Source organism: Amborella trichopoda, chromosome 2 (genome assembly GCF_054954075.1).
Source record: "Amborella trichopoda isolate Santa Cruz 75 chromosome 2, AtrichopodaSantaCruz75HAP2 v2.0, whole genome shotgun sequence".
In the NCBI taxonomy this organism is placed as follows: Eukaryota; Viridiplantae; Streptophyta; class Magnoliopsida; order Amborellales; family Amborellaceae; genus Amborella; species Amborella trichopoda.
The window spans coordinates 39297991-39324595 of NC_142337.1; the positions used below are offsets into that span (position 1 = coordinate 39297991).

Below are 26605 nucleotides of genomic sequence, written 5' to 3' on the forward strand. Positions count from 1 at the left end.
TGAAGTGACCTGCAAAGGAAATGAACATGGTCGAAGACGTGGGTTAGTCTCCAAGGGGATTCTGAAGTTCTTGATGCCAATGAAATGGCACTCTGAGAGCCGGCCTCCAAGATAAGTTATTTTCCCCAAACCGGGTTGTTTCTCTTTAGGGCTTCGAGCAAGGCAATAGCCTCTGCCCAATTTGAATTCCAATGATGAATGTGGATGGAGAAGTTAAGAATTGTATTTCCATTGTAGTCTTTAAGGTGCCTCCAACTCCGCAGGGTCCGGGATTGCTCAGAGGGCAATCATCAATGTTGACCTTGATGGTGCCTTGGGTTGGAGGACTCTAGATGTTCAAGCGTGGGGGTCTTTTGGGTTTGGACCTTAGAATGTCGTGCCAATTATTTAGGAAGTCGGAGGTTGACGAGTGATTTGCAGTTGGAAGCCTAGAAAATAGTGAGTGATCTCACCTTTTTTGCAGTTGAAGTAGTATTGTACGGAGTAACTGTAGAAATATACAAAATTACTGTAGCATCAATTTTTTGGTGCCCTAGGGCAACAACAAAGAGGGGAAGTTACAGTGAGGTCTAAGGTTTGTTGATTTTGGCCAAAGTTTTGCCAAAACAACCTAGATTTTGCTGATTTCAGCAATTCTGTTCATTAATTGCCTAAGGTTTGTGATTTCTGCAAACCCATGGCAGTGAGAAGGGGCTGTAGAAGGTGGATTTTTGTAGATCCACTCTGTGATCCCATAGATGATAGAATTGAGGAACTTGAAAGGCAAGTGCAACAGCTGGCGCAACATTTTGCGAGCCTCAATAATGGGCAAGACAATGATCTTTCAGCCTAAGAGGATCTTGAGTACAAGATTTTTCACTTTTGCGCTCCACGTGGGGAGTCAAGTGATGAGGATAGGACATAAGACCTAGATGTGGGGAGCATCACTCTAGGGTTTTCGATTTGGAGGATGAGATTCTTGATTTTGTCATAGATCGTATCGAAAATCAGCAGGATGTAGATTGGGATCTGCTTCCAATCTTCGACGCATACTTAGATGAAGAACAAGATCTTGTAGGAGATCCAATATACGATGATGATCAAAGATTTTATGGTTCAATTGATATTTGACGAGGAAATGGATGGACTCAAAGGAGAATTGATAGGTGAAATTGTTGGCTTAATCGCTGATCTCAAAGATGCACCCGTGGTGTGTTCTAGATCTGAGTCTGGGCAAATTCAGTAGGGTTACATTGCTAAAGTGGTGCAATTTCAACAAATGTGAAAAAATATTCTACGGACATACAATGGCCCTTTCATCGAGGGTTTATCAAATCTAATACACAATCATTGGGTTTTGATTAGTGCAGTAACCCACAAGTTCCAGGATCATGTTTAAAATATTTGAGGTGAAGAATTTTGCCGGACTAGTGCTAATTTCATCTTAGCACACTTCAAAACTCGAGGATGAGTTTTCTCCAACCAGGGGAGAATGATAAAGGGCAAAATTATTCTTATTTTTTATTTTTATTCAACTTTAAAGGATGTATATTATAGTTTTAGTTTTAAGATTTATTTCTAGGGTTTTTTAGTATTTTAGGGATTCTAGGGTTTTTATTTTTTTTATTTACTTCATTAGTATTAGTCACGAGTATGTTCACAGGGGTAAAACTGTCATTACGAATTTAAGTTTAAGTTAGGATATATTGGTTTTTTCAATTATTGTATGGACATATAATGTCTTTGAACATTGAATTATAATACTTAAGTAGTGTGTGGGGCCTTGAGAGGGTTAGTTCTACATGATTTTTAGAAATTGAAAGAGAGAGAAGCTTAGGCATTTGGAACCTTAGCTTGGGGTATGGAAAACAAATCTTAGGTTTCTTTGAATTGTGTTTTCCCGTAGCTTTGTTTCTTGTTGATTTTACTGCTTCCTCAAATTTCCTTGCATGACTTTTATGGAATAAAAGGATGAAAGACTAACTCCCCCTAAGGTTAATAAAACAAATTAATAAAGATTAAACAAGTCTCTTTTGGACCACCACAGGTATGTATAAGAAACAAACAACCTGGATCCTTGCCTATGCATGGGCCAACATTGGAGGGCTACAATGCCGTCATCAATAATCTTGTATTCATCAGTCTCAACCGGTGCTTATGTGTTTCCAGTTGTCTTATTTATATGCATATTTGAGTTGTTACGCAGAAAATTTAATTTACTTTATCTGAAACTTGTGCTATGTTCTATCCATTTTTTAATTACTTCCTTCCATTTGGTAAGTCACATTTCTATGAATCATTAATTAATAAAAAATTGTTTTCATTTTGGAGTGCACCATGAAATCCATCAAAAGCATTCACTGACAGTTATATCTTTTTGGTATGTTTAAATGTCAACATTGCTGCGCATCATTTAAGATCCCAATATTTCTAGGGTGTTCTTTGTTGGTTAGGCTTTGGTGTTGGTGCCTTTTGTAATTTTTTTTCAATCGTTCTGATTTGTTAGAAATGAAGCATTGCGGGTCTTTCATGATGTAATTTGCCAAAGCCTTGCATTTCCCATTCGTTTGGGCTCTGTAGCTCAGGATGTCAAACAATGTAGCTGCATTAAGAGAAAATTTGTTAAGGTTATCGGGTTATTGTTTTATAGATTTGACTTTAAATCTGTTATTAGTAGGCTATTTCTGTTAATTTTATCCTTTGGGCTGGCCAAACAGAAGCATAAAATCATGTGGTGGGCCCTTGTTTGGTGCAGGCTATAAGTATGGTTAAGAGAACTCCAGCTTATAAGAACAGGTTGCGCGCATTGGAACTAGAACGCAGTGGAGGAATCACCAACAAGAAGAAGGCTTCCAAGCATATAAACAAGTATTTCTCTCTTAATTTTGATCCAAGTGTCCTAGATATTCTCCGATGCTGCCATTTTACTTTGTTATGATGATAGCTTGACTGTATTTGACGTGATTCTTTTGTAATCACTATTTAGCATATCTTGCTCTATAAATCAACAATATGTGATGCTAGTAAATTGGCTTCATTTTATTTTGCATGAAAGTTTTGCTTTATGTAAGAAATGAACTAGCGGTCAATTTGTGTTTTGCATTGCATGGCTCATTATTCTAGTGAATGTTCTTGTTTGTTTATATTGAGTAACATTTTTGAGTTCATCTTATGATATTCTGGTTGCATGTTGCATTGATCATTGGAAACAAAACCATTTAGAAGGATAAGTTCAGCAAATCGTTATCGATTTGATATTTTGCTGTCACTAGTGACTCAAAAAGTGGCCCGCCTATGCAGGCCAAGGGGTCTAGGTGATGTGGCACCCTTGGGTAGGGGGTCCCTGCATGCTTAGCCCCAGGCGGGTGCTCAAGGCTTGTGCCCGTCAAGGGGTGAAAATGCCCCTAGTGGAGGGGCTCTCTTGATCTTTCTTTTTTTTTTTGGTAAATTAAGGGCAGAAGGGTGTTAGGTTCTTATGCAACCCAAACCCCATTTGTGACGTTTCAGAGAGAGATACACAACAAAAAAGTGGAAATTTTTCATTCCCATAAGATAGGCGGATGTGTCAAAGTTTCGAAAAATCAATCTAGACGTCATCCTTTTTGTCTGGATTTGCTTTTGGATAGTTTTTATGCCTATTAGAGGGTTTTAGGAAGCATTTGAGATTGAGAGACATCTCAAGGGTGGTAGTTTGAAGATCGAGCAATCAAGGTTAGTTAAAAAATTTTGTATTTCAGATTGCTTTTGTTATTTTGAGATGTCTTCTTCGGTTTCTAATATAAGTAGTGATTCGAATTGGAAATATAGTCATAACTCAAATTCTTGAGATAAAAATTGCATAAAAAGCAATAACTCATATTCTTGAGATTAACTTCTTACCGGTATCAGGGGTATGTTGCTCCATGTAAAAAGATTCTTGATACGATTAGGGAGGAGATTAAAAATTTTATGAATATAGTAAAAAGAGGAAAAAGAGACATGCATAGCAGAGCTAAGGTCTGGGGTTTGTGTTTATGATGATGATGAGAGTGTTGAGGAGGGGTGTGATGAGGTGGAGCAGCTTGCTATGTTCCAGCCTAGGAAAGGAAAGGGAGTTGCAATTGAATTTGGGTCCCTAAGAGACCTCAGTTTAGGGGTCCTGTGGATTCTTTTTTGCGCCACCTAATCTTGAGGTTGCAGGTGAGAAAACCAAGAAGCAAACAACCGTTGAAAATTGGCCAATTGCCTCTACCAAGGTGTAGAAGTTGCTTAGGCGAGCGGCACTAAAGGGATGCTCGCTTCATTAAACCACCGAGCAATATATTGAGCAGCTCTCTCTCTCTCTCTCGTCCTTCTTGATTCTATTTTCAACGGTTGTTTTTTTTTTTTGATAATGTTAACTTTTGTATTGCTGAAGAGAGGATATTACAGTATAAAGTTTCTTCAGGAGATCCTTCTAGACGGGACTCCCGGTTCAGGGGCTACTGGTTTTTTGTACCGGGAGTCCCGTCTAGAGGGATCTCCCGAAGAAACTTTATACTGTACTATCCTCTCTTCAGCAATACAAAAGTTAACATTATAAAAAAAAAAAAAAAACAACCGGTTAAAATAGGATCAAGAAGGAAGAGAGAGAGAGAGAGAGAGAGAGAGAGAGAGAGAGAGAGAGAGAGAGAGAGATGCTCAATATATTGCTCGGTGGTTTAATGAAGCGAGCATTCCTTTAATGCCGCTCGCCTAAGCAACTTCTAGACCTTGGTAGAGGCAATTGGCCAATTTGGGCCCGGGTTAAAGCCGCCAAACTAATATGGGCTTTCAGAGCCTCTTTTTAAAAAAGAGATGAATGTCGTGAGGGAGTCTGTGGAGTTGCAAATGGATGCGTGGGCTCAGTTTGGGGTGTCTATTATGATTGATAGTTGGAGTGATAAGAACAAAAGAAATCAGATGAATTTGTTGGTGAATTGTTCTTATAGGGAATTAGGTCTATTGATACCTCTAATGATAGCCATGGTGGCCATTACATATTTAAAGTGTTTGAGAAGGGCATCATGGGGGTTGGGAAGCAACATGTTATATAGGTTATCACAGATAATGCTGCTCCCAATGTTGTTGCCGCTAATTTGTTGTGCATAGCCTATTTTCATATCTTTTCGATACCATGCGTAGCACACTGCATAGACCTCATGCTTGAGGCTATCAGTGGTATGAGCGAGATTACCGGTGTAGTTAGGAAGGCTAGGTCAGTTACAACTTTCATTTATAGCCACACCCTCACTCTCACCCTCACCCTCACCCTCAGCATGATGTGTATATTTACAAAGGAGATAGTGAGGCTGGTGGTCCGAGATTTTCTACCTGGTACCTCTATCTACATAACATACATTTAAAGAGAGTCTAGTTGAGGTAGATGTTCATCTCTGATGATTGGAGAGCATGTAAGTGGGCCAGGGATTAGAAAGGGAAGAAAGTGAGATATTGTTCTATCTAAGGCATTTTGGCGAGTGAAGGGCACTCTTAAGGTATTTTTTTTCCTCTTGTCAAAGTCCTACGCATGGTTGATAGTGACAAGCTTTTCATGGGCTTCATATATGAGGCAATGGAACGTTGCAAGAGAGAGATAACCCATAAATTGGATAATGATGTGAGCTGCTATGAGTCAGTTTGGGAGATTATTGATGAGAAGTGGGATAGGCAGCTATATCGACAATTGCATGCAGCTTGTTCTTATTTTTCCTAGATTTTTATTATGCTATAGAGGTATACAGATAGATGACACAATTGTGACTGGATTTAATAAATGTTTGGATGTGCTAGTCCCTAAACATGATATCCAAGACATTATATGCGCTGATGAACTAATAAGTTAAAAGTACGCATTGAAGTCTTTTGTGAGTGGAATGGCAATAAGACTAAAGAACAAACTTTATCTAGGTAATAATATACTCAACCCAGTCTTTAAGTTTAAGTTTCATGTTTCCATTTTTGTTGTTTGTTTTTTACATTTCATATGTAATTATAATTCATAATGAATTTGCAACCAATTGGTGGAGCCAGCATAGGTGTAGTGCTCCAAACTTACAAAAGTTGGCCATTCGGATCTTGAGCCTAATCACTACCTCATCTGGTTGTGAGCGGAATTTATTTTTGAGATGGTGATTTATTTTACTACTTTACAACTTACTAATTCGTATTAGTAATTACCAAGGTTTAAAAGACGGATCCGTGACCCAGATCGGTCACTCCAAAAATCGTGTTGGATTGATGGATCAACGATTCGGATCACTCCAAAAATCGTGTTGGATTGATGGATCAACGATTCGGATCGGAGAATGGGTCAGATCGGCAAGTTTTAACCTCAAAAAATTTCAAAAAATCACTATAATTTCTAGAAAAACTAGTTTTTAAGGTTTATATAAAAAATAGTAACAATTGCAAATAGCTCTTCATTATTGCATAAGAAATATGTAAATCCTGTGGACCTGTCTCATGTCTGAGTGTTCGTTGTCTATTAAATTCATTTGATAGTCAAAACGAAGTTTAAAATGCAACTCATGGCAATAAATGAATCTCTCTACTCAATTTATTTTTTATTACTTTAGAAATTTTTGATTTTAGTGTAGAGAGAAACACCAACGAGAGAGATAGGTTCTTAGCAGAGAGAGAGAGATATTGCCCCATAGTTTGTTTTGTGCGTGGTGAAGAAATGGGACTATTTGTCCCACATAAAAAATTCAAAGAAGCCATTACCACTATAAAAGCCTCGTGAATTGTTGAGTGTGTGCATGCTTATCAGTGCGTGTGTAGTACGATTGGTTGGTGGGCCCACGTGAAAGTGAATGAAGGTGATGCCACTTTTTGAGACGTGGGCTGCTGCCCCTTGTTTTTTGAAACTGTTTGTCTTGTATAAATGGGAAAGGGTAATTGCATAGCCATCGAAGTGGAAAAAAATGCCAGCCCACAAAAAGGTTGCTCAGAATACAAGGAGGGAGGAGGAGAAGCAAAACTATAATGAAAATACAAAAGGCGAGAAGCTGAAAATCTAAAAAGACCTATAAGAAATAAAACATCTATAATAATGGAATTCCGAAAAAACGTCCACAAAGGTAGAAAATATACAGTTGGAAAAAAAGAAAGTAGACTGGTCCTTGGGTCCATGGTGCAAGAGGTTAGAGAGGAAAGCCTAGCTGTCAAGTGTTTTGTCGCCAAAAGAAAGTGCATGAGCTGGCCCTTCGAGCTATACTGGTAGGGGTCAGAAGGGATCCAAACTCCCAAGAGTGCAAATTGCCCTTTCACCCCAAGTGTGGCTCAGGGCAGCCGGAACACCCTCATTATCGGGGCAAGGAGCTGTCCCAGCAGTTGATGCAGAAGAGACGTGTGAGGGGCAGAGTGGGAGTCCTTGGTATCAACAAGCTAAGAGGGGGATAGAGGGGGTGGGGGGTGTCCGAGGGGGAGAGAGAAGAGGAATGAGAAGAAAAGAGTGAAAGCGAAGTGGAAGGAGAGGGATATCGTTATAGAGGCAAAAGAGGAAAGAAAGGAAGGTTGGAAGGGAGTAAAGCAGAGATGAAAGATAGAAAAGAGTGGGATAAAGAGAGGGGGAGGTTGAAAGAGCTCGAAGGGGAGAGCGAAGGAGACAGAGAGAGAAGGAGATTGAGGAGCAGGGGTTGACTAGAAGGGAGGAAGGGGTCAGAAGAGAAAAACAAAGGAGTGGGGATGTGAAGATTGAGAGAGAGATGTTGGCCAAAAATTGAAAACAGCAGTGGAGTTCTAAACTTTTTTTTTTCTCTTTTTTTTTCCCTGCACCCCCCCCCCCCCTCCCTCTTTTTTTTAGAAAAAAGAGGGGGGTCGAAGGAAGATATGGTAGATGAGAGAGTAGAAAAAGAGTTGACGGGAGAGAGAATAGGTTAGCGTACCTGGTTAAGAAAAAGGATGGCAGGGAAGGAATTATATGCACCTTCCTTGGCAAGGCAATCTGCAATGGAATTTGCGGTCCTGGAGATGTGCTTGAAGGTGACTTGAAGGAGGTTGCTGCATAGAGAATGGATGTGGTCAAAGTAAGAGGTGAGTCTCCATGGGGGTGGTGCAGCCTTGGAAGCCCATTTGATCACGCTTAAAGAATCACAATCTACTTGAACAGCTGAAAAGTGTTCAACATTTAGTGCACATTTTTTTAGTCCTTCTAGTAATACCCTAGTTTCAGCGATAGTGGAATCAGTGACTCCCAAGGGGCTTGAGAAGTGGCAAAAGATGCTCTTTGAATTTGCAAGGGTGCCCCCATAGCCTGAGGGGCTACGATACCCATAGGATGAACCATCCGTATTTTGTTTGAGAGTGCCTTGTGGGGGCTTACTCCAAGAGGTTGAAAAACTAAGAACAAAAGATTGCAGATTGAGAAACCTCAACCAGCTGCCACAAAGAGATGAGGCTGGAAAACAGGAGATTAAGGGGGTAGGAGAAACCCAAAAAGAAAGAGGAGAGATTAAGGAATCTGAGATAAAAGGAAGAGATTTTAGCAATACCTCTAAAAGTTCTCGTATTTCTCCCCAATCAAATTGACCAAAACAAAATAGTGATAGAGATATGCCAAATTTTTGTGGCTTGTGGGGGAAAATGTGGCGAGAAGAAGACCCTGAGAATATCAAGGATGTTTTGAGGGGTTGCCTTACTTAAATCGAAATGTTAGTGAATATTGGAGAATAGGGCAGAAGTAAAGGGGCGATGGATGAAAAGTTGAGGAATATCTTCCTCGCTAAAAAGCCCTTTTCTGGATTTGGTCCAAGGTAAGGGTCTTACCTTGAGGATCTATAGGAAGGCCTGGACCTTGGGGGGGATGGGGACGGACCAGATTTTGTTGAGGAGAGGAGAAAGGTTTGAGTTAGGTAGAAGGCAAGCAATGAAGGATGCTACAGAAAAAACGACAGAGGGATTAGGGGTCCAAATTAAAGAATCCACTCTGGAAGGGGGTGGAGGATAAATGAGATTGAGAAGCTGAAGGAGTAATAATAACAGAGGTCATTCAGAGTCAAGTAAGTTCCTTTTGAAAATGGGAGTCCACGTAAGGGAGTTGCCTATACGGTCAACGTAGTGAGTGATAAGGGCATCTTGGTTAGAAGCAAGGAGGAACAGAGGTGGAAGGGTTGGTCTTGTAACCAGAGGTCTTTCCAAAATCTAATTATGAGACCATTACCAAAACTGAATCTAGTGTGGTTTAGGAAAAAAGATTTAGCAGAAGTGATAGACTTCCAAAGCTGTAGGGGCTCGAGAGATGGGGGAATGAGGAAACCATCCATTTTCTTCAAGACCATATTTAGTCTGGAAGATAGATTTCCAAAGGAAAGGGTGGGGGGACGTAAAACTCCACCACCATTTGCCAAGAAGGCAAAATTCATAAGCCTGAGTTTTTTGAATCCCAAACCACCAAATTTTATTGACAATAGATCTTATTCCAAGATACTAAATGGAACTTGAAGTCAGCAGAGGTGCCACACCAGAGAAAGTCTCTCATGAGTTTCTCCAAGCGATTAGCCACAGAAACAAGAATTTGGAAAATGGACATCTGGTAAATGGGGATGTTGGCAAGGGTGGCATTGATGAGAGCGATTCTATCTCCCAGAGATAAGAATTTCGCCTACCAATTGAACTTCTCAATAAGGTTGTCCCAAAGCCGTTTCGTGGGCTTCCCTAAACAAAGGGGAAGGCCCAAGTAGGTAGAGGGAAGAGGGTCAACTTTACAGCCTAGCTTGTGAGCAAGGACGGAAATCTTAGAATTAGAAATCTTGATACCTAACATTTTGATCTTAAAGAGGTTAACCTTCATACCAGTAGCTGATTCAAAGCATTTAAGGAAGTGCAAGAGACTATCAACCTGGGGGACCTCACCATCTAGGAAGACTAAAGTATCATCTGCATAGAGCAAGTGTGTGAGAATGGGTATGGTAGGTTATGTTTGGAGTCCCTTGAGAGTACCTAGCTCAAAAAGGCTAGAGATGGTTATGGTAAAGAGTTCCCCATAAAGGGTGTTGGATATGCACCCCACGATCCAAGATCTTCACTTAGTATCGAATCCCATGCAAAATTGAATCTTGTTTAGGAGGCTTTAGTCTGCACGGTCATAGGCTTTTTCCTAATCCAGCTTAATGACCAAACCCTTCTCTCCATAAAGGTATTTAGAATGGATGGCTTCATGAGCAGACAAAGCCCCATCTAGAATTTCCCTATTAGCAATGAAAGCAGATTGGGTATGGTCAATGACGAAGTGTAGGACAGGTTTCAGACGAGCAGCTAGGACTTTGGCTAGAATTTTATATGAAGAATTTAACAGACTTATAGGCTGGAAGTCTCTAAGCTTTTCTGCCTCTTTGATTTTGGAGATGAGAGAAAGGAAGGTACAATTGATGACAAAATTTATCCTACCTCTAAGGAAGAATTCAGTGAAGAAAGCCAAAAGATCGGGAGCTATAGCATCCAAAAAATCCTGGTAAATGGCTACCAGCAAACCATCTAGACCTGGGGTTTTGTCTCGCCCTAGGCTGAAAACAACCGACTTGATCTCTTTTACGGAGAAAGGTCTTTCAAGCGAGGTTACCCCCTGAGCAGAGAGAGTTCGAAAAGAGATGCTCCCTAAGAAAGGTTTCGGAGAGGAAGGAGAGGTGAAGAGATTTTTAAAGAATCTCACAAAGGGCTTATTATTCTGGAAGGGCTGGGAATAAGTACGAGATCGTACTGAGATTTGAGAGAAAGTGTTTCCTCTATGCCTGACACTGACAGTTTTGTGGAAGAAGGCTGTGTTACGGTTACCAACTTTAAGCCATTTGATTCTGGACCTCTGGTACTAGAAGGTTTCCTCTTGTTTGAGGAGGAGGAGAAGGTTTTACTTGGCAGAGGCCCTATCAACAAATTCCTTGGTGGAAAGAGGCTTGGATTCTTCAAGGGTATCAAGGGACTGAATGTGGGTCATACAAGCCACTATTTGATCCTTAAAGTTAACTGCTACCCCTTGTTTTAATTTTTTTTTAGAAAGTGCACTTACAAAGAAAAAACCATTTTGGACCAGAACTAGTTAGTTCTAGCTTGATAGATTTTGGTCGGTTTCTGACTGAATTGGCCAGTTTTGTCAGAGAATTGACCGGTTCAAGGGGGACCCTGCCGGTTCCCGATATATAGCTGGATCCGGCTTGCCGTCAATGATTCCCCATCCAGATCGTCGAATTTTCAAACCTTGGTAATTACTGATTACTATGTCAATTATAATATTAGTTAGTTTCATTTGATTTTATTGTATGTGTTACCATTTTTCATATAGATTCATACAAAGAAAAGAAACAAGCTTGAATCAAAGAGGCTAAATGACCTATTTTATGTGAAATTCTATTGATACTTGAAAGACAGATTTGCTAATAGAGATAAGAGAGGCCCTCATAGAACAAAACACATGGACAATGGCATGGAGTTGTTGGTTGATGATGATGAGGTCGAGGGGCATGAAGGATTGACGTTGGATATGGTCATGGAGGCCTCATGGACCGCAGCCGACCTTCCTAGGGCCACCAGATCATCTACATAGAGGACGAGGGTGGTGGAGGAAGCAAAGGCAGATTCAGAAGAAACAGAGGAGGATGATCATTATGTTGAGGAGAGAGATGATTTTGATGATGATGATGGGCTTGACATTGATGCTTACGATGCAGCTACCCTACTTTTTCTGATGATGTATATTTCTTTCATTTTTCTTTTCCTCCTCTTATTTGTATGTATGGAATATGCAGTATGGAGTGCATGTGGACTATGGGCTATGTGCTATTTCTTTCCTTTTCTTGATGATGAGTTGATGCCTGAATTTGAAAAGTTTGAATACTAGATTGTATTTTCATATTTTGCTTAATATGTTATAAACTAATTGTCCAAATCTCAAATACTTTGGACCTCACCTCAATTTGCATTTTTTTTACTGTGTATGGACTTATGGAGTATGAACTATGAACAAATGGTATTAAGTGTATGGGTTGTGGACTATGGATGGACTATATGTTATGCAATGTTAATGTGTTATACCCTCAATATGCATTTTTTTAATTTTCACACAGAATATAGACCTAAAACAATTGGATCAGACACCTCCTACCCTTCTTATTCTGCCTGGGCCGCCTAGGTGCTGGGCAGCTAGGACCCCCCCCTCAGCCACCTAGATGCTGCCCGGCGTTCTTTGGAACATTGGCTCTCAATACCTCTTTTGATATTTTGCCTTCATTACCTCTTTATTTTGTATGTGGAACATGTGTGTAGTTCGTGGGCTACATGGTGCATATGGCCTCAATGCTCGTTTACACTAAACATTTCCTTGGAGTGAAGCCGTCTCTTCATATGAAACTACTAAATAAATGACGATTCACTATTTAGGAATATCTGAACAGTTTATGAAGACTATAGAGCTTGCCTTTCATAATATCATTTAACGGCCTCTCTTCTTTTCATTGTTGGAGTTAGTAAAGTTTCAAATCTAAGTATCTCCACTTCTAGTGCGTGATGGTCACTCTTGTTTCATTTGAGCTCACGTTTGGAATTTTGTATATGTCATATGAAACTGAATTGTAAAGCATATCCTCATTTTGGTATGGTTTCCATTCCTTTATTTTATATTCACTCCAACCTTTGTATTTGCCAGGAAGGTAGAAGAAGAGCTCAGCAATGAACTTGAATTGCAAATTCAGGGAGCTGAAAAACCTTGCTTATGGAATCTCATAGTTGTTTGGTTCATTCTACTGCCATACACTCTTGGCAAGGTTTGTTGGACATCTGGAAAATGAAGAATACTTGAAATAGATATTCTTCTTTGAAATTTTTTGTTTTCTTATTTTCCTTTGCCGATGCTGATTGACCTCATGGCTTGAGTCCATTTGCATGACTTTATACTTGTACAGCACCCTATCCTGTTGATATCAACTATTTTGTTCTCTCAGCTAATATTTTGGAAGGGCTCTTGGATATGGAGATACACGATATACAAATCGGCTTACTCATGGGAGGATGCTTGTTACTTGACACAAAGATCCCTTAGAGTGCCTCAAGAGGCGTGGAGGACATTGGGTAAGCCTTCATGAATTGCTCTATGTGCTCTGATTTTTATAGTGGATATCACATAGCGACCATGTTCTTTTGTGATAGTCAACTGCTCGTTCCCTGGAAATAACAAAGTTATTGTGATGTATCTAATCAAGCTCATTGCGAAAAGGTTTCCTGATTGTGAACTGCTTGACCATTTTCATTTCTCTGGAGAAGAGGGATAGTGGTACTTTGACTTTTGCTTTTGTAATTCAAATGGAAATCTATAATAAGTGTTTGAAATCAACGAGACAGTTTTCGGTATGAGAATTCGAAATGAAGTGGATGCAGACATTTTGTGAAATTTATGCCAGTTTGTCTGATATTAATAAGCTGGATATGAGTTGTGACTAGTAGCTCTTCCAACCCATAGGTTCCATCTTCAAAATTTCCAACTTACCTACCTAAAAAGGATTAAACGGCCAAATTTTCTGAAATATTAGTTATTGTAATTACCCTGGATGTTAAATTTGATAATCAAGCGCTTTGTCGAGTATTATTATTTGGGAGAGTGGGATATTTGTTGTTGTGATATAGTTAATTTATACAATGGTTAGTTGTTGCTAATTTATTCAGTGGATGTGTATGCACCCTGCTCCTGAAGACATGGCTTTCTTAGTTGGGTTATTTCTCTTGGGAATCTGTCTCCAGCTTCCCAATCCATAGGAAGCCCTTCCTAACTCTGATAGATCCTTAACATTTTTATTAACAAAAAAGTTAGCTGTATCTGTGTGCGTGGATATGTGCTTGTGTGTTTGTGGGCAGGATGGTTGTCTGTGTGCTCACACCCATACACACCCACCCACACACGGTGATGTTTATATTGATTGTTTCTTTGTTCAAATTTTATTTGGATACGATGTTTTTCTTTCTTAGGTCAGTAAATATTTAATAATCGTTCCCTGGACTAAGATTGACTAAGATCTTTGAGAAAATCAATAATTAGACTTAAAATGCATCTGTATGAACCAAGTATGAGAATGTAAATAAGCTATAATAAGCCTTTTCATTCAGATTTTGTTTTGATAGGATGTCTCTTGGTTTGTGCTTTTTTTTCCTTGCCCAGGTCAGTTAATATTTAATAACTCCCCTGGAATAAAATTAAACTGAGATCTTTCAGAAAATCTATTACTAGACTTAAAAACATCTTATCTGAATGAAGAGAATGTAAATCGGCTAGTTATCAACCTGTACCATGGTCTTTCATACGTGATCTTTAGCATTCATGTTCTCTGAAGAGTTTGATTAGCTAAGTTACTCTAGAAATGTGATGGTTACTTTCTAGATTAGGTTGAATCTCTTTAATCTCATTGATGCAGAATATGTACCGTACAAAGTTTGCTGAACCATGATTCTAGTGAACCATTTTTGTAGACTTGTATCCAAATGTGAGTTTCTATCCCCTAGTAGGCATGAGAGTGCCATGATGAAGTCAATTTCGGAAGACATGTTACTGAAAATTTGTGGAGGGTTAGTAAACCTGTTTTTGTCATCCTTGAAAAGCCTCTATTTTTTTCCTTTTGGATAAGAGAATCATTTTTTTAAGTCGGTGCCAGGGTCCTGGGTTTTGTTCTGTAAGAGTTGAATTTTGTGACCACAGTTTTTGCTGCCGCATCATGTGTTGACACTCTCAACACTTGGACACTGTGACAATGCAGGTAGACACAGGGACATGCAGTCTGCCTCTGTGCTAACCACATTTAAAGTGTAATAAATATGAACTACTTATTGTATATACATAGAAAGCTTATTATTCGACACATGCCTCGGGACCCTGAGCCATTAATGGACTCGTCTAGCCCCCCTCTTTCTTCTCCCTTTCTTTATCCAATCGTCCCGTCGTCCGCTTCTCCTTCCCCCCTCGTCCTGGCTCCCTCCCCGACCACTCAGACTTTAGAAGCCGACCCTACCACCACTGCCCTTCCTGCGAACCCTGACCAGGAGCCCACTCTATCGAACCCGTACCCTTCTTTTTTCCTTAATCTCCTAGCCTATTTCAGCCCCTGGCACTGCTTCCCTCGCCCAGTACCCTATCCTCTACACCCCTTCTCTCTCTCACTTTCTTTCCTCTTCAACCTGCAGAGGAGGTAGAACCCTGCTCAGCCCCTCAAGCCTCCGGACCAGGATTCTCTTCCTTCTGGAATGGACAGACACTAGCTCCCTTATGGTATAGTGGCTGTACACTCCACGGACCCCTCTCCCCAGACTCAGCTTTAATCTCTTCTCTACTTGCCCCCCACCTCTCCTATACCCCTCACCTGGTTCACATTTGCAGGGTCCAAACCCTGCACTTTACCTATCCACCCCCTTTCATTGGCCTTACACCTCTTATGCATCCCCTCCAATCTCACCACTTCCTCACCTAATTTCAAGATTCCTATCAAAGACCCTCACCTAAGCTCTGCTTTCAAAGTACAAGTTCAAATTACCAGAACCAAACAAGTTGAAACTGCAACTGTTGCCACTCTTCATTATCAGATGGTATACAGACTGCAGAATCATGCTTTTGACATTGTTACACCTTTACCCCCTGAATGTGAAAATACTGCCTTGTTCATAAAAGTTGATAACAATTCCCAACCTGTTTGCCATTGCATCCCTAGACAAATTTCAAGGGAACGATTGTTTGAATTGATTCCCTCCTCTTGGGTTACAAATTATGAGAATTTACAAACCCAGAGTTAGGAGGTGATACAATCAGAATCTAGGATGACCCTAATGCCAGATGGAACTGTTCAAATAGATTTTCAGTCATCCAACGATAACTTCACTAGAGAGATTTCCCTACCCAATTCTAAGGATTTCTTGAAAAAGTCCTAGTAATTGCCTTTGATAAAACGGGAAATCCCATCTATGAGCAAAAAACTGTGGATGGACATAATTGGTTTGACTGTTGTGATTGTCCTACTTGCATTCAAGATGATGACAGCTTTGATGAGAAGAAAGAAAAGAAATTGTCTCAAAAGAAAAAGAAACTTTCTTCCAATCAAAAACTCCATCAGAGATATATGAAAGGGGATCCAACAGTTGGTTTACTTGGTGAACCTTATGGGAAATGGGATTACTATGTTACTTATGGCAATCGTATTCCTTACCCTTCTGGACCTATTATTCCGACTGGATGGGATGATAAACTTGATGTTGCTGAATGTATGGCTTTTGACCCCCAGGGATCTAGTTATGCTACTAATTTTCCTCCGTTGCATGATTATGAGAAAATCCAAGAACATGAAAAGCATGTGTGGAAAATAAAAAACCCTAGTACCAGAGATTCTTCAAGCATATTAAAGAATATTTCTCCAGCCGAAGCAAGCCTTAACTGGCAGGCCGAAAATGAAAAGTCACAGAACTTGGCCTTGCTCCGACTTGAAGAAAAACAAAATCTGATGTCTTCTCAGTTAAAAGGGTTAGTTAGCATAATTACTGATTTGAAAGAAAAGATGCAATCCTTGCATGAGGAGCTAATGCAGATTCTCCATTTTGTTAAAGACACAGTTACAATCATATTTGCTGGCACAGAAAGGAAGAGAAAAAGCATTTCTAAAAACACAGCTGCAAAGCTTGGAAAAAGATCTGTGGATGAAATCTCAGTACCCTCAAACTTCGTACCAGTCTTCTCCTAACCTGCCTCAACTTCAACCCTTGTCAGGTACTCCTTTTATCCCAAGTTACCCAACTTTGAGATATTCGGACCCTTTTCCTCCTACAAGAACAATTTACCCTCCTACTGGCTTAATACCTCCTAGGTATTATGGCTTTCAGTCTTTAAGTTCTTTAGATGATGAAAGACGTTTCCCAGAGGAATTGTTTTTTCCTCAACTTAGGAAATAAAGCGAATGTCTCTATCCCAAGTACTTGTAAGGCATCTGAACCTACACCTCTTGGTATAACTCAACAGCAACCTCAACCTACTCCTACGACACAACCCCCAACCGTTCCTAAAAATGATACTTAAATGCTTCAAGCATCAGATTCAGATTCTGATATTGTTGCGTCTTCTGTGTTCACACAAAACCTTACCCAGTCAGAACCTTTGCAAGACATGAGTTCATTCTTAAAAAACCTTACCAAACAACCTGAGTTAAAACTTCAAACAGAAACCCAATCCTCTGACTCTGTCTCAGAATCTTCTGATACAACGAGTTTTCTAGCCTCTTCTTCCTCTGTTTTTTCAGACCCTTTGTTCGTGATGGATCCCCCTGAACAACCTCCTGACCCTGACCCAGACCCACTTATAGCTAAAGAACCTAGACCTCAAGACCCTACCTATGGAGATTCATCTAAAGGTTTTACAATCGATGACATCCCTCCTTCAAAATGGACTGAGAGATTTTGAGAAATACAAGGATGGATGCATGCCGAAATGCTAAACCCTGCAAATAAATTAGCAAGCACAATTTCCAAAGATTTGGTAAGACTTCGGGGAAGATTGTTTGATTGGTATTTAAGTCTTGGAGTATACCGTCAAACACAATTGAGAAACAGTCAATCCATTGTCGAATTCTTGAATTATTTGGTAGCTGAATTTGTTGGCCCTGTAAAGCATGAACATATTACAGCCCGTGAAGATTTTTTTCAGCTGAAGTGTTGTTCTTTTAAGAGACATGATTTAGAAAAACACTTTTCTGAAATGAACAAGCGTTACCACAAAATTGGAGGAATTGATGATGTGAACTTAAAGCAATTTTATCTTGAGTCTATTCCTCCTACTCTTGGAAAAGAAGCAACAAAAACTATGGAAAATCAAGGATTGACAGTTCAAAATGTGTATTTTGGAGAAATTTATCAGTTTGTTCTCCATGCTTTGGAAAGGTTATGTAATCAGGTAGAATTTGTCAAACAGATGGAGAAAAATAAGCATCTTCTTGGCAAATCTTGTGATAAACCCCATCTCAAGATTAAGTGTGATTCGGAAAACTTTGTGCTTGTCCGCTTTTTGGAAAAAAGAAGAAGGTTGACCAAAAAAGGAAAAAGAAGAAATTCAAAAGGTTTAAATACCTTCGCAGATCCAGATTTCAAAAAAAAGGACAGGTGGCCTGACAGGTGGCCGACCTATACAGTAAAAAGATGTGCTACAGTGACAACTACAGTGACGTGCTATAGTAAAAGTTTATGAACAGTGTTTGACGATAAAAATAGTGTCTGTACGGGGATGCTACAGTCTCTGCCTACAAAAATAGTGTATGTACGGGGCTGCTACAGTGTCTGTCGACAAAATAGTGTTTGACTTGTGTGGCAATTTGTGCGGCTTCAGGCAGCAACTTGTGCGGCAATTTGTGCGGCTTCAGGCATCAACATCAATCAGTGTCAGTGTCTGTGGGATAAAGATAGTAAGGATATCCATCTGAGTCGTAGCTTGGGGAAGAAGGAACAGCGGGGCTGCAAGATGGTCCAGTATAGGTTTCATCACTTGAGCTGTTTTCAGGAGGTTCTTCAGGTGGAGGGTGATCTGCCAACCAGAGATACAATTGGTGTAATAAGGCTGCTCCTCTGGGCTGTTCATCATTCCATATCGTTTGTCCTGTATAAACATCAACAGGAATCCTAGCTGGTGGAATATGATTAATACAACACAATATATTTTAATTCCATCCATAAATGAGTATGAAATGGCCAAAAAGACAGAAGATTGAAATCATACCATCCAACAGTTTCAATAGCAGGGTGTTGGGTAAGATAAACAGCATTAGGATAGGTCTGGGGGTTAAGGTCTTGATGGAAACTTATAATTACATATTGTTTATGAGGATATTGAAACGATTCAATCCATTGGGTATAATGAAAGTACTTAATGAGGAATTTATAGAAGTTCAAGGCTCTGGGATTAGGATGTTGGTAATTGTTCCATTGAAGGAAATGACAATGTCTAAGGTAAGAGATGAGTTTTCTGGCATGAAAGTTGAAGCAAATGTGGTAATTTTGGGTGAGATACCAAAGAAAGCAAATGAATTCTTTTGGTATATTATAAAAGTGTCGGGTTTGGAAAAGGGATAGGAAAGGGTAGTTTGGATGGCATCGAATTCCTTGTATGCAATCTCCGTGATTTCTGACTACAATTTCATGCATTTTCAGTTGCATTAGATCATTCCTGGATAGTAAGGTTCTTCTGAGAATATCTTCATGAAGTTCATCAGGCAGGTCAAGCTCATTATCATCAATGGTGATAATTGCACCCAGAAAAGGAATAATTGAGGAGAGATTCTCTTCTGAAAACCTTTTTCTTGAGAACATATCAGCCAAAACATTATTTTTCCCCGAAATGTGCTTATATTCAAAATTCCATTGTGAAAACCAATTTGACCATCTGAGAAGTTGTGGGTTTGGAAGTATTTTGTTCTTGAATCTCAGCATGTTTGGAAATGCTGACAAATCCATTTCCACTACAAATTTATGTCCTATTAGATGAAATTGGAAATTTTCAATTCCTCTTTTCACTGCTAGGATTTCTTTGAAAGTAGAATGGTAATGGAGTTCAGAGTCCTTAAATTGTCCACTTTTATAACCACAAATCATCCTTTTACTGTCAATTTCTTCTAGTAAAATACAAGCCCAATATTCATCTGAGGCATGAGTTTGCAAAATCCTTTTTCCAGTAGACGGTATTTTCAAAGAGGGCAAATTTTGAGATAAAGATTTGAGCTTCTGAACGCACTCAGTTTGTACCTTAGTCCATGGTGGTGCTTTCGTTTTCAAGAGCAAATGAAGAGGACTGGTGAACAAAGAAAGTTTGGGAATAAAAGGTGACACGTAATTTACAATACCTAAGAACTGTTGTATCTGCTTTACAGAAGACAGAGTGTCAGGAAATTCTAGCAAATGTTTAGCTATATGAGGTTGTAAACTGTACATACCATCGAGGAAATGCATACCAAGAAAATTTACCTCAGAAGTAGCAAAGACGCACTTCTTTTCTGATAACATAATTCCATATTTACAACAAAGGGAGTGAAATTTCTTTAGGAGAGAGACATGACTTTCTAAGTTTGGAGAAAAGAGCAAGATGTCATCTATGTATATCAAAGCTTGAGAAGAAATGGGTTAAAAAATAGTGGTTAAAACCTTTTGAAAATAAGTAGGGGCATTTTTTAAATTAAAAGGCGTAACAGTCCATTGAAAATGGTAATTTGGAAGGCAAAAAGCTGTTTTTGGTCTATCGTCTGGGTCAATTCCTATTTGCCAAAAACCAGATTTTAAATCAAATTTGGAAAATATGTGTGCATTATGAATTTGAGAAAACATGGCAGTCTGGCTTGGTAAAGGAAATTTGTCATAAGCAAGAAAATTGTTTAAAGGCTGGTAATTGATAACCAATCTAAGTTTACCACGAACTTGTTCAGGTCTTTTATTCACATAAAAGGCTTCACATGCCCAAGGAGAATTAGTTGGTTCAATTAATTTTTCCTTCAGCAGTTCATGAATCTCTTGCATAACCTGTTCTAGCAAATCAGGATTCAATCCTCTGTGGGAGGCTTTTGTAGGGTTAATGTCCTCATTCTTTTTGAAGGGAAGTTTGACACAGAAATTCTGGTTTCTCCAAAGAGGGTTTGTACATTTTTTCAAAAATTCAGAATGGGAAGTTGCACAACAATTTGAAATGATTTTTTCTCTAATGGATTCCAAGGTTTGGGGTTGGTCTAGACTAGCAATCCAAGGTAAGGTTAAGTTTCGGACATGAAGTCCTTTAGCTGTCCATTGAAGTTTTATCTGGTGTAAAACATCAAATCCTAACAAGAGGTCTTTGTTAGGGAGGTATGAACCTAAGATCCTATGTTGGATAATCACTTTAGGAAAAAGTTTAGTAAGGACAGGTTTACTAATCTGATGGATAGAAAATTTTTCTCCATTAGCAGCTCTAAAGGCTTGGTTGCAATTTTCCCAAAATTGTTTTGGCAATAAATCCGGTTTCAGAATGCTAGCAGATGCACCAGTATCAAAAAAGGCAGGGACAGTCAAGGGTTTGGAATAATGTTCACAAAGGAGTTGAACATAGGCAATTGGGGTAGGTTGGGTTGGAAGGATATTTATTTCTGAGGTTTCATTTTGGGGAGACAAGATTTCAAGGACCACAGTATTGCTGATTTCATTCACCTCAAAATCATTTGGTTATGAAATGGAAATTTAATGTCTCTTCATTTTGTTCATCATCCAGAGAAAATATAGATTCCAGATCGTCATCAACATTTTCTTCCAAAACTTGGGACAAAAGATGTATAATCTTTCGTTTCTTTTTTTGGTTACGACAATCTTTTGCAAAATGTCCTTTCTTTCCACATACATAACAACGATCACCTTTCATCCTTTTTGTTCTAAATCTGGATCTGCGAAGGTATTTAAACCTTTTGAATTTCTTCTTTTTCCTTTTTTGGTCAACCTTCTTCTTTTTTCCAAAAGCAGGACAAGCACATAGTTTTTCCGAATCACACTTAATCTTGAGATGGGGTTTATCACAAGATTTGCCAAGAAGATGCTTATTTTTCTCCATCTGTTTGACAAATTCTACCTGATTACATAACCTTTCCAAAGCATGGAGAACAAACTGATAAATTTCCCCAAAATACACATTTTGAACCGTCAATCCTTGATTTTCCATAGTTTTTGTTGCTTCTTTTCCAAGAGTAGGAGGAATAGACTCAAGATAAAATTGCTTTAAGTTCACATCATCAATTCCTCCAATTTTGTGGTAACGCTTATTCATTTCAGAAAAGTGTTTTTCTAAATCATGTCTCTTAAAAGAACAACACTTCAGCTGAAAAAAATCTTCACGGGCTGTAATATGTTCATGCTTTACAGGGCCAACAAATTCAGCTACCAAATAATTCAAGAATTCAACAATGGATTGACTGTTTCTCAATTGTGTTTGACGGTATACTCCAAGACTTAAATACCAATCAAACAATCTTCCCTGAAGTCTTACCAAATCTTTGGAAATTGTGCTTGCTAATTTATTTGCAGGGTTTAGCATTTCGGCATGCATTCATCCTTGTATTTCTCGAAATCTCTCAGTCCATTTTGAAGGAGGGATGTCATCAATTGTAAAACCTTTAGATGAATCTCCATAGGTAGGGTTTTGAGGTCTAGGTTCTTCATCTATAAGTGGGTCTGGGTTAGGTTCAGGGTCAGGAGGTTGTTCAGGGGGATCCATCATGAACAAAGGGTCTGAAGAAACAGAGGAAGAAGAGGCTAGAAAACTCTTTGTATCAGAAGATTCTGAGACAGAGTCAGAGGATTGGGTTTCTGTTTGAAGGTTTAACTCAGGTTGTTTGGTAAGGTTTTTTAAGAATGAACTCATGTCTTGCAAAGGTTCTGACTGGGTAAGGTTTTGTGTGAACACAGAAGATGCAACAATATCAGAATCAGAATCTGATGCTTGCAGGATTTTAGTTTCACTTTTAGAAATGGTTGGGGGTTGTCGCAGGAGTAGGTTGAGGTTGCTGTTGTGTTATACCAGGAGGTGTAGATTCAGGTGCCTTAGAAGTACTTGGGATAGAGACATTCGGCTTTTTCTTGAGTTGAGGAAAAAACATTTCCTGTAGGAAACGTCTTTCATCATCTAAAGAACTTAAAGATTGAAAGCCATAATACCTAGGAGGTATTAAGCCAGTAGGAGGGTATATTGTTCTTGTAGGAGGAAAAGGGTCAGAATATCTCAAAGTTGGGTAACTTGGGATATAAGGAGTACCTGACAAGGGTTGAAGTTGAGGCAGGTTAGGAGAAGACTGGTACGAAGTTTGAGGGTACTGAGATTTCATCCACAGATCTTTTTTCAAGCTTTGCAGCTGTGTTTTCAGAAATGCTTTTTCTCTTCCTTTCTGTGCCAGCAAATATGATTGTAACTGTGTGTCTTTAACAAAATGGAGAATCTGCATTAGCTCCTCATGCAAAGATTGTATCTTTTCTTTCAAATCAGTAATTATGCTAACTAGCCCTTTTAACTGAGAAGACATCAGATTTTGTTTTTCTTCAAGTCGAAGCAAGGCCAAGTTCTGTGACTTTGCATTTTCAGCCGGCCAGTTAAGGCTTGCTTAGGCTGGAGAAATAGTCTTTAATGTGCTTGAAGAATCTCTGGTACTAGGGTTTTTTATTTTCCACACATGCTTTTCATGTTCTTGGATTTTCTCATAATCATGCAAAGGATCAAAATTAGTAGCATAACTAGATCCCTGGGGGTCAAAAGCCATACATTCAGCAACATCAGGTTTATCATCCCATCTCGTCGGAATAATAGGTCTAGAAGGGTAAGGAATACGATTGCCATAAGTAACATAGTAATCCCATTTCCCAGAAGGTTCACCAAGTAAACCAACTGTTTGATCCCCTTTCATATATCTCTGATGGAGTTTTTGATTGGAAGAAAGTTCCTTTTTCTTTTGAGACAATTTCTTTTCTTTCTTCTCATCAAAGCTGTCATCATCTTGAATGCAAGTAGGACAATCACAACAGTCAAACCAATTATGTTCATCCACAGGTTTTGCTCATAGATGGGTTTTCCCGTTTTTTCAAAGGCAATTACTGGGACTTTTTCAAGAAATCCTTGGAATTGGGTAGGGAAAATGTCTCTGGTGTAAATCTCTCTGGTGAAGTTTTTATTGGATGACTGAAAATCTATTAAGAGGGATAAGATGACCTAAAATCCTTGGAATTGGGTAGGGAAAATCTCTCTGGTGAAGTTATCATTGGATGACTGAAAATCAGTTAAGAGGGATAAGATGACCTAAAATCCTTCCACTGGCCAGGACTAGTTGGCTTTGTCATAATCCATCTCAAGCGGTCTTCCACACTTTGAAACCTAATGCAGAGAAAGAAATTCTCCTTCTGCATGCAGTTCACTTCTCAAATGCTTCTCACTGTACTAAAAAGTATGGTCCCCCCATGCCTCATATAAAAGATTGAATTCGCAATCTAATTGACGCTACTCCAAAGGCTCCAATCACTCTTTCATCTGCCTTTTCCAACTTGATGGCAAGGTCCTGACTTTTTTCGCTGAACTTCTCACTGCCCTCATGTTAGTTTGAGTCTCTTAGGAACGTGATATTCCTTTAAAGGATAATCAGTTAGAGGGATAAGATGACCTAAAATCCTTCCACTGGCCAGGACCAGTTGGCTTTGTCATAATCCATCTCACGCGGTCTTCCGCACTTTGGAACCTGATGCAGAGAAAGAAATTCCCCCTTCTGCATGCAGTTCACTTCTCAAATGCTTCTCACTGTACTAAAAAAGTATGGTCCCCCCATGCCCCATATAAAAGATTGAATTCGCAATCCAATTGACCCTACTCCAAAGGCTCCAATCACTCGTTCATCTGCCTTTTCCAACTTGGTTTACTAAACAGGAAAGGTGCCGACTTTTTTTGTTGAACTTCTCACTGCCTTCTTGTTAGTTAAGTCTCTTAGGAACTGGATATTCCTTTAAAGGATAATCAGTTAAGAGGGATAAGATAACGACTACCCCTGCCTCTCCCTGCATCCCTATGGTTTTCTATTTACGTAGTTCATTATCACAAGTGACAAAAGAAGCAAGATTTTCTATTTGCACTTTTCTCACCCGTTACTGTTGCCATCTTTGTAATCGCCTTTCATCTCTTTAGTGTTCTATTTCTTATCTAATTTCTGGTACCAGCTCATCACTTCCTCCACCTGGCCCTCATAAGCTAGTAAAATTGTCAGTTCATCCTCAAATCTAATTTTTGATTGTGGCTGAATTTGCCGCTGCTGCTGATATCTCATAATCTTCAGCTCAATCGTTTGCCTCCATCGTCTCCACCCATTTTTCTATCGATGAATCCTCTTCCATTGGATCCCTTGGGAATGAGCATCAAGGCCTTACTATACTGACTTGTGGGCTGAGGCATTGGTCATGGAACATTATTTACATACCCAATAAACAACATTAGTGTAACTAGTCTGAAAAATGAGCTTGAGGATTATGAATTGTTTGGTTAGAAGCAGTTCTAGAAGTTAAACCCATCCTCGTTGTTGGCCCAGTTTTCAAACATCGATATTGTAGGAATTCCTCTATATGAGAGGCTAAAGCAAAAAGAGGATGTTCTCATACTAGGAAGGGGATTCTACTTTGTTTATCACATTTGAAAGGCAATGTACAATGAAATATTGGTAATGGTCAGTTGGTACATTTCTGCGTGGATCTATGGTTAGCAGTTCTGTCACCATCAGAGTTGCATGGTGGAACCATTTAGGAGGATGTGGCTGCTGCTGGGAGGAGGGTTTCAGACTTTATAGGAGGTGCACGTCGGTCTTGGGTTTTGCCACATCCCACATCTGATTCTTTAAGAGATATATGGAGGGAGGTTGAAAATTACACCCTTCCTCTTCAACCCAAGAAGGATTCATTGGTCTAGATTCACTCTGCTGATGGCCTTTTCTCTATTAAAGGGGCATGGGGTTTTATTAGAGAACAAGGTTCATCACAACCTATTTTTCGTGCACTCTGATCTTCTAAATGCCATCCAAGGGCGAAATGGTTCTCATGGTTAGCCTTGCATAATCAATTACCCAGTTCTATTTTATTGTAGTAGCGGGGTATGCAGCTGGATTCTTTACGTCCCTTTTGTAATAACTATGATGACAACCTCTTTCAATGTGCTTTTGTGCATGGAGTATGGAGATCATTAGCTTGGAGATGTGGAAAACGGGTTGTCCTTGGTAATTCTGCCCCTGAGTTACCTAGGTGGTGGTTGCTTTTTAGGATTAAATCTCATGGATTCCGTAACTTCTGGTCTTCCATTTTTTTTACTACTATTTGGTTTCTATGGGAGGAGCGCAACAGGAGGGTCTTTAAGTCATGATCCACCAGGAGAGAGCACTTGTGAAACATATTACTTTATATGTTCAGGCACTAGCAGAAATTAAAAAAGTGGTCTTTCCACATATCTGAAAAGGCCATTATTGGTAATCTTCAAATAAATTGTTGTGAACAGAAGCCAGAATACCGTATTCCGGTGGCGTGGGCATTTCTTGAGGCTCATAATTTCAAGCTCAATATTGTTGGTACTTCTTTGAGAAATCCAGGCTTAGCAGGTGGAGGTGGAGTCATCAGTAACAGTGGGGGTGGTTTTGTTGTTGCATGTGCAAAGCATTTTGGATTTGCATCTAATAACTATGCAGAGTTCTTGGCCCTTGAATAAGGTGTTCAATTGGTTCAGAGGAATTGCTTTCCAATACATATAGAAAGGGATTCGGCCCTACTTGTAGATATCATTCAGAATCGATGCCGCGCTCCATGGAGGCTACTGACAATTATTGCTGCACCAGACATTCTAGGCAGTAATGGTCCATTGCGCATATTTTTCGGGAGGCAAATATGATTGCTGATGCTCTCGCTAAGAGAGCATCTGCTGGCCTTGGTGCTACTGTGTGGTGCCATATACCACCAAATTTTCTTTCTCCTCTTTTAATACATGATCTGGCTCAAATGCCCTATTATAGGGTTGTATGTTAATTGTTCTTTTTTTCCATTTATTAATGCAAAAACAGGTAGCAGTTTTTGAAGTCAAAACCACATGCTTGGGCTCAGATTAGCCAAGGTCTTGAGCCCCCGT

General features: G+C 39.4%; 1 protein-coding gene across 8 annotated transcripts in view; it reads left to right on the top strand.

Annotated features, from left to right (window-relative positions):
* Window positions 1-26605, top strand: part of LOC18425466 (Chaperone DnaJ-domain superfamily protein) — a 35168-nt gene that overhangs the window by 8050 nt on the left and 513 nt on the right. For 4 of the 8 annotated variants that reach the window (XR_016049439.1, XM_088858327.1, XM_088858326.1 and 1 more), the window contains exons 7-9: window positions 2735-2847; window positions 12614-12731; window positions 12909-13035. Coding sequence is in view for 3 of the 8 variants with exons in the window: in XM_088858326.1 (XP_088714452.1) it covers window positions 2735-2847; window positions 12614-12731; window positions 12909-13035 (358 nt within the window). In the remaining 5 variants the exon portion in view is untranslated. Of the gene's footprint in view, window positions 1-2734; window positions 2848-11336; window positions 11662-12613; window positions 12732-12908; window positions 13036-26605 lie in introns of all 8 variants that reach the window. The other 4 variants (XR_016049438.1, XR_016049440.1, XR_016049437.1 and 1 more) reach the window with 2 other exon arrangements.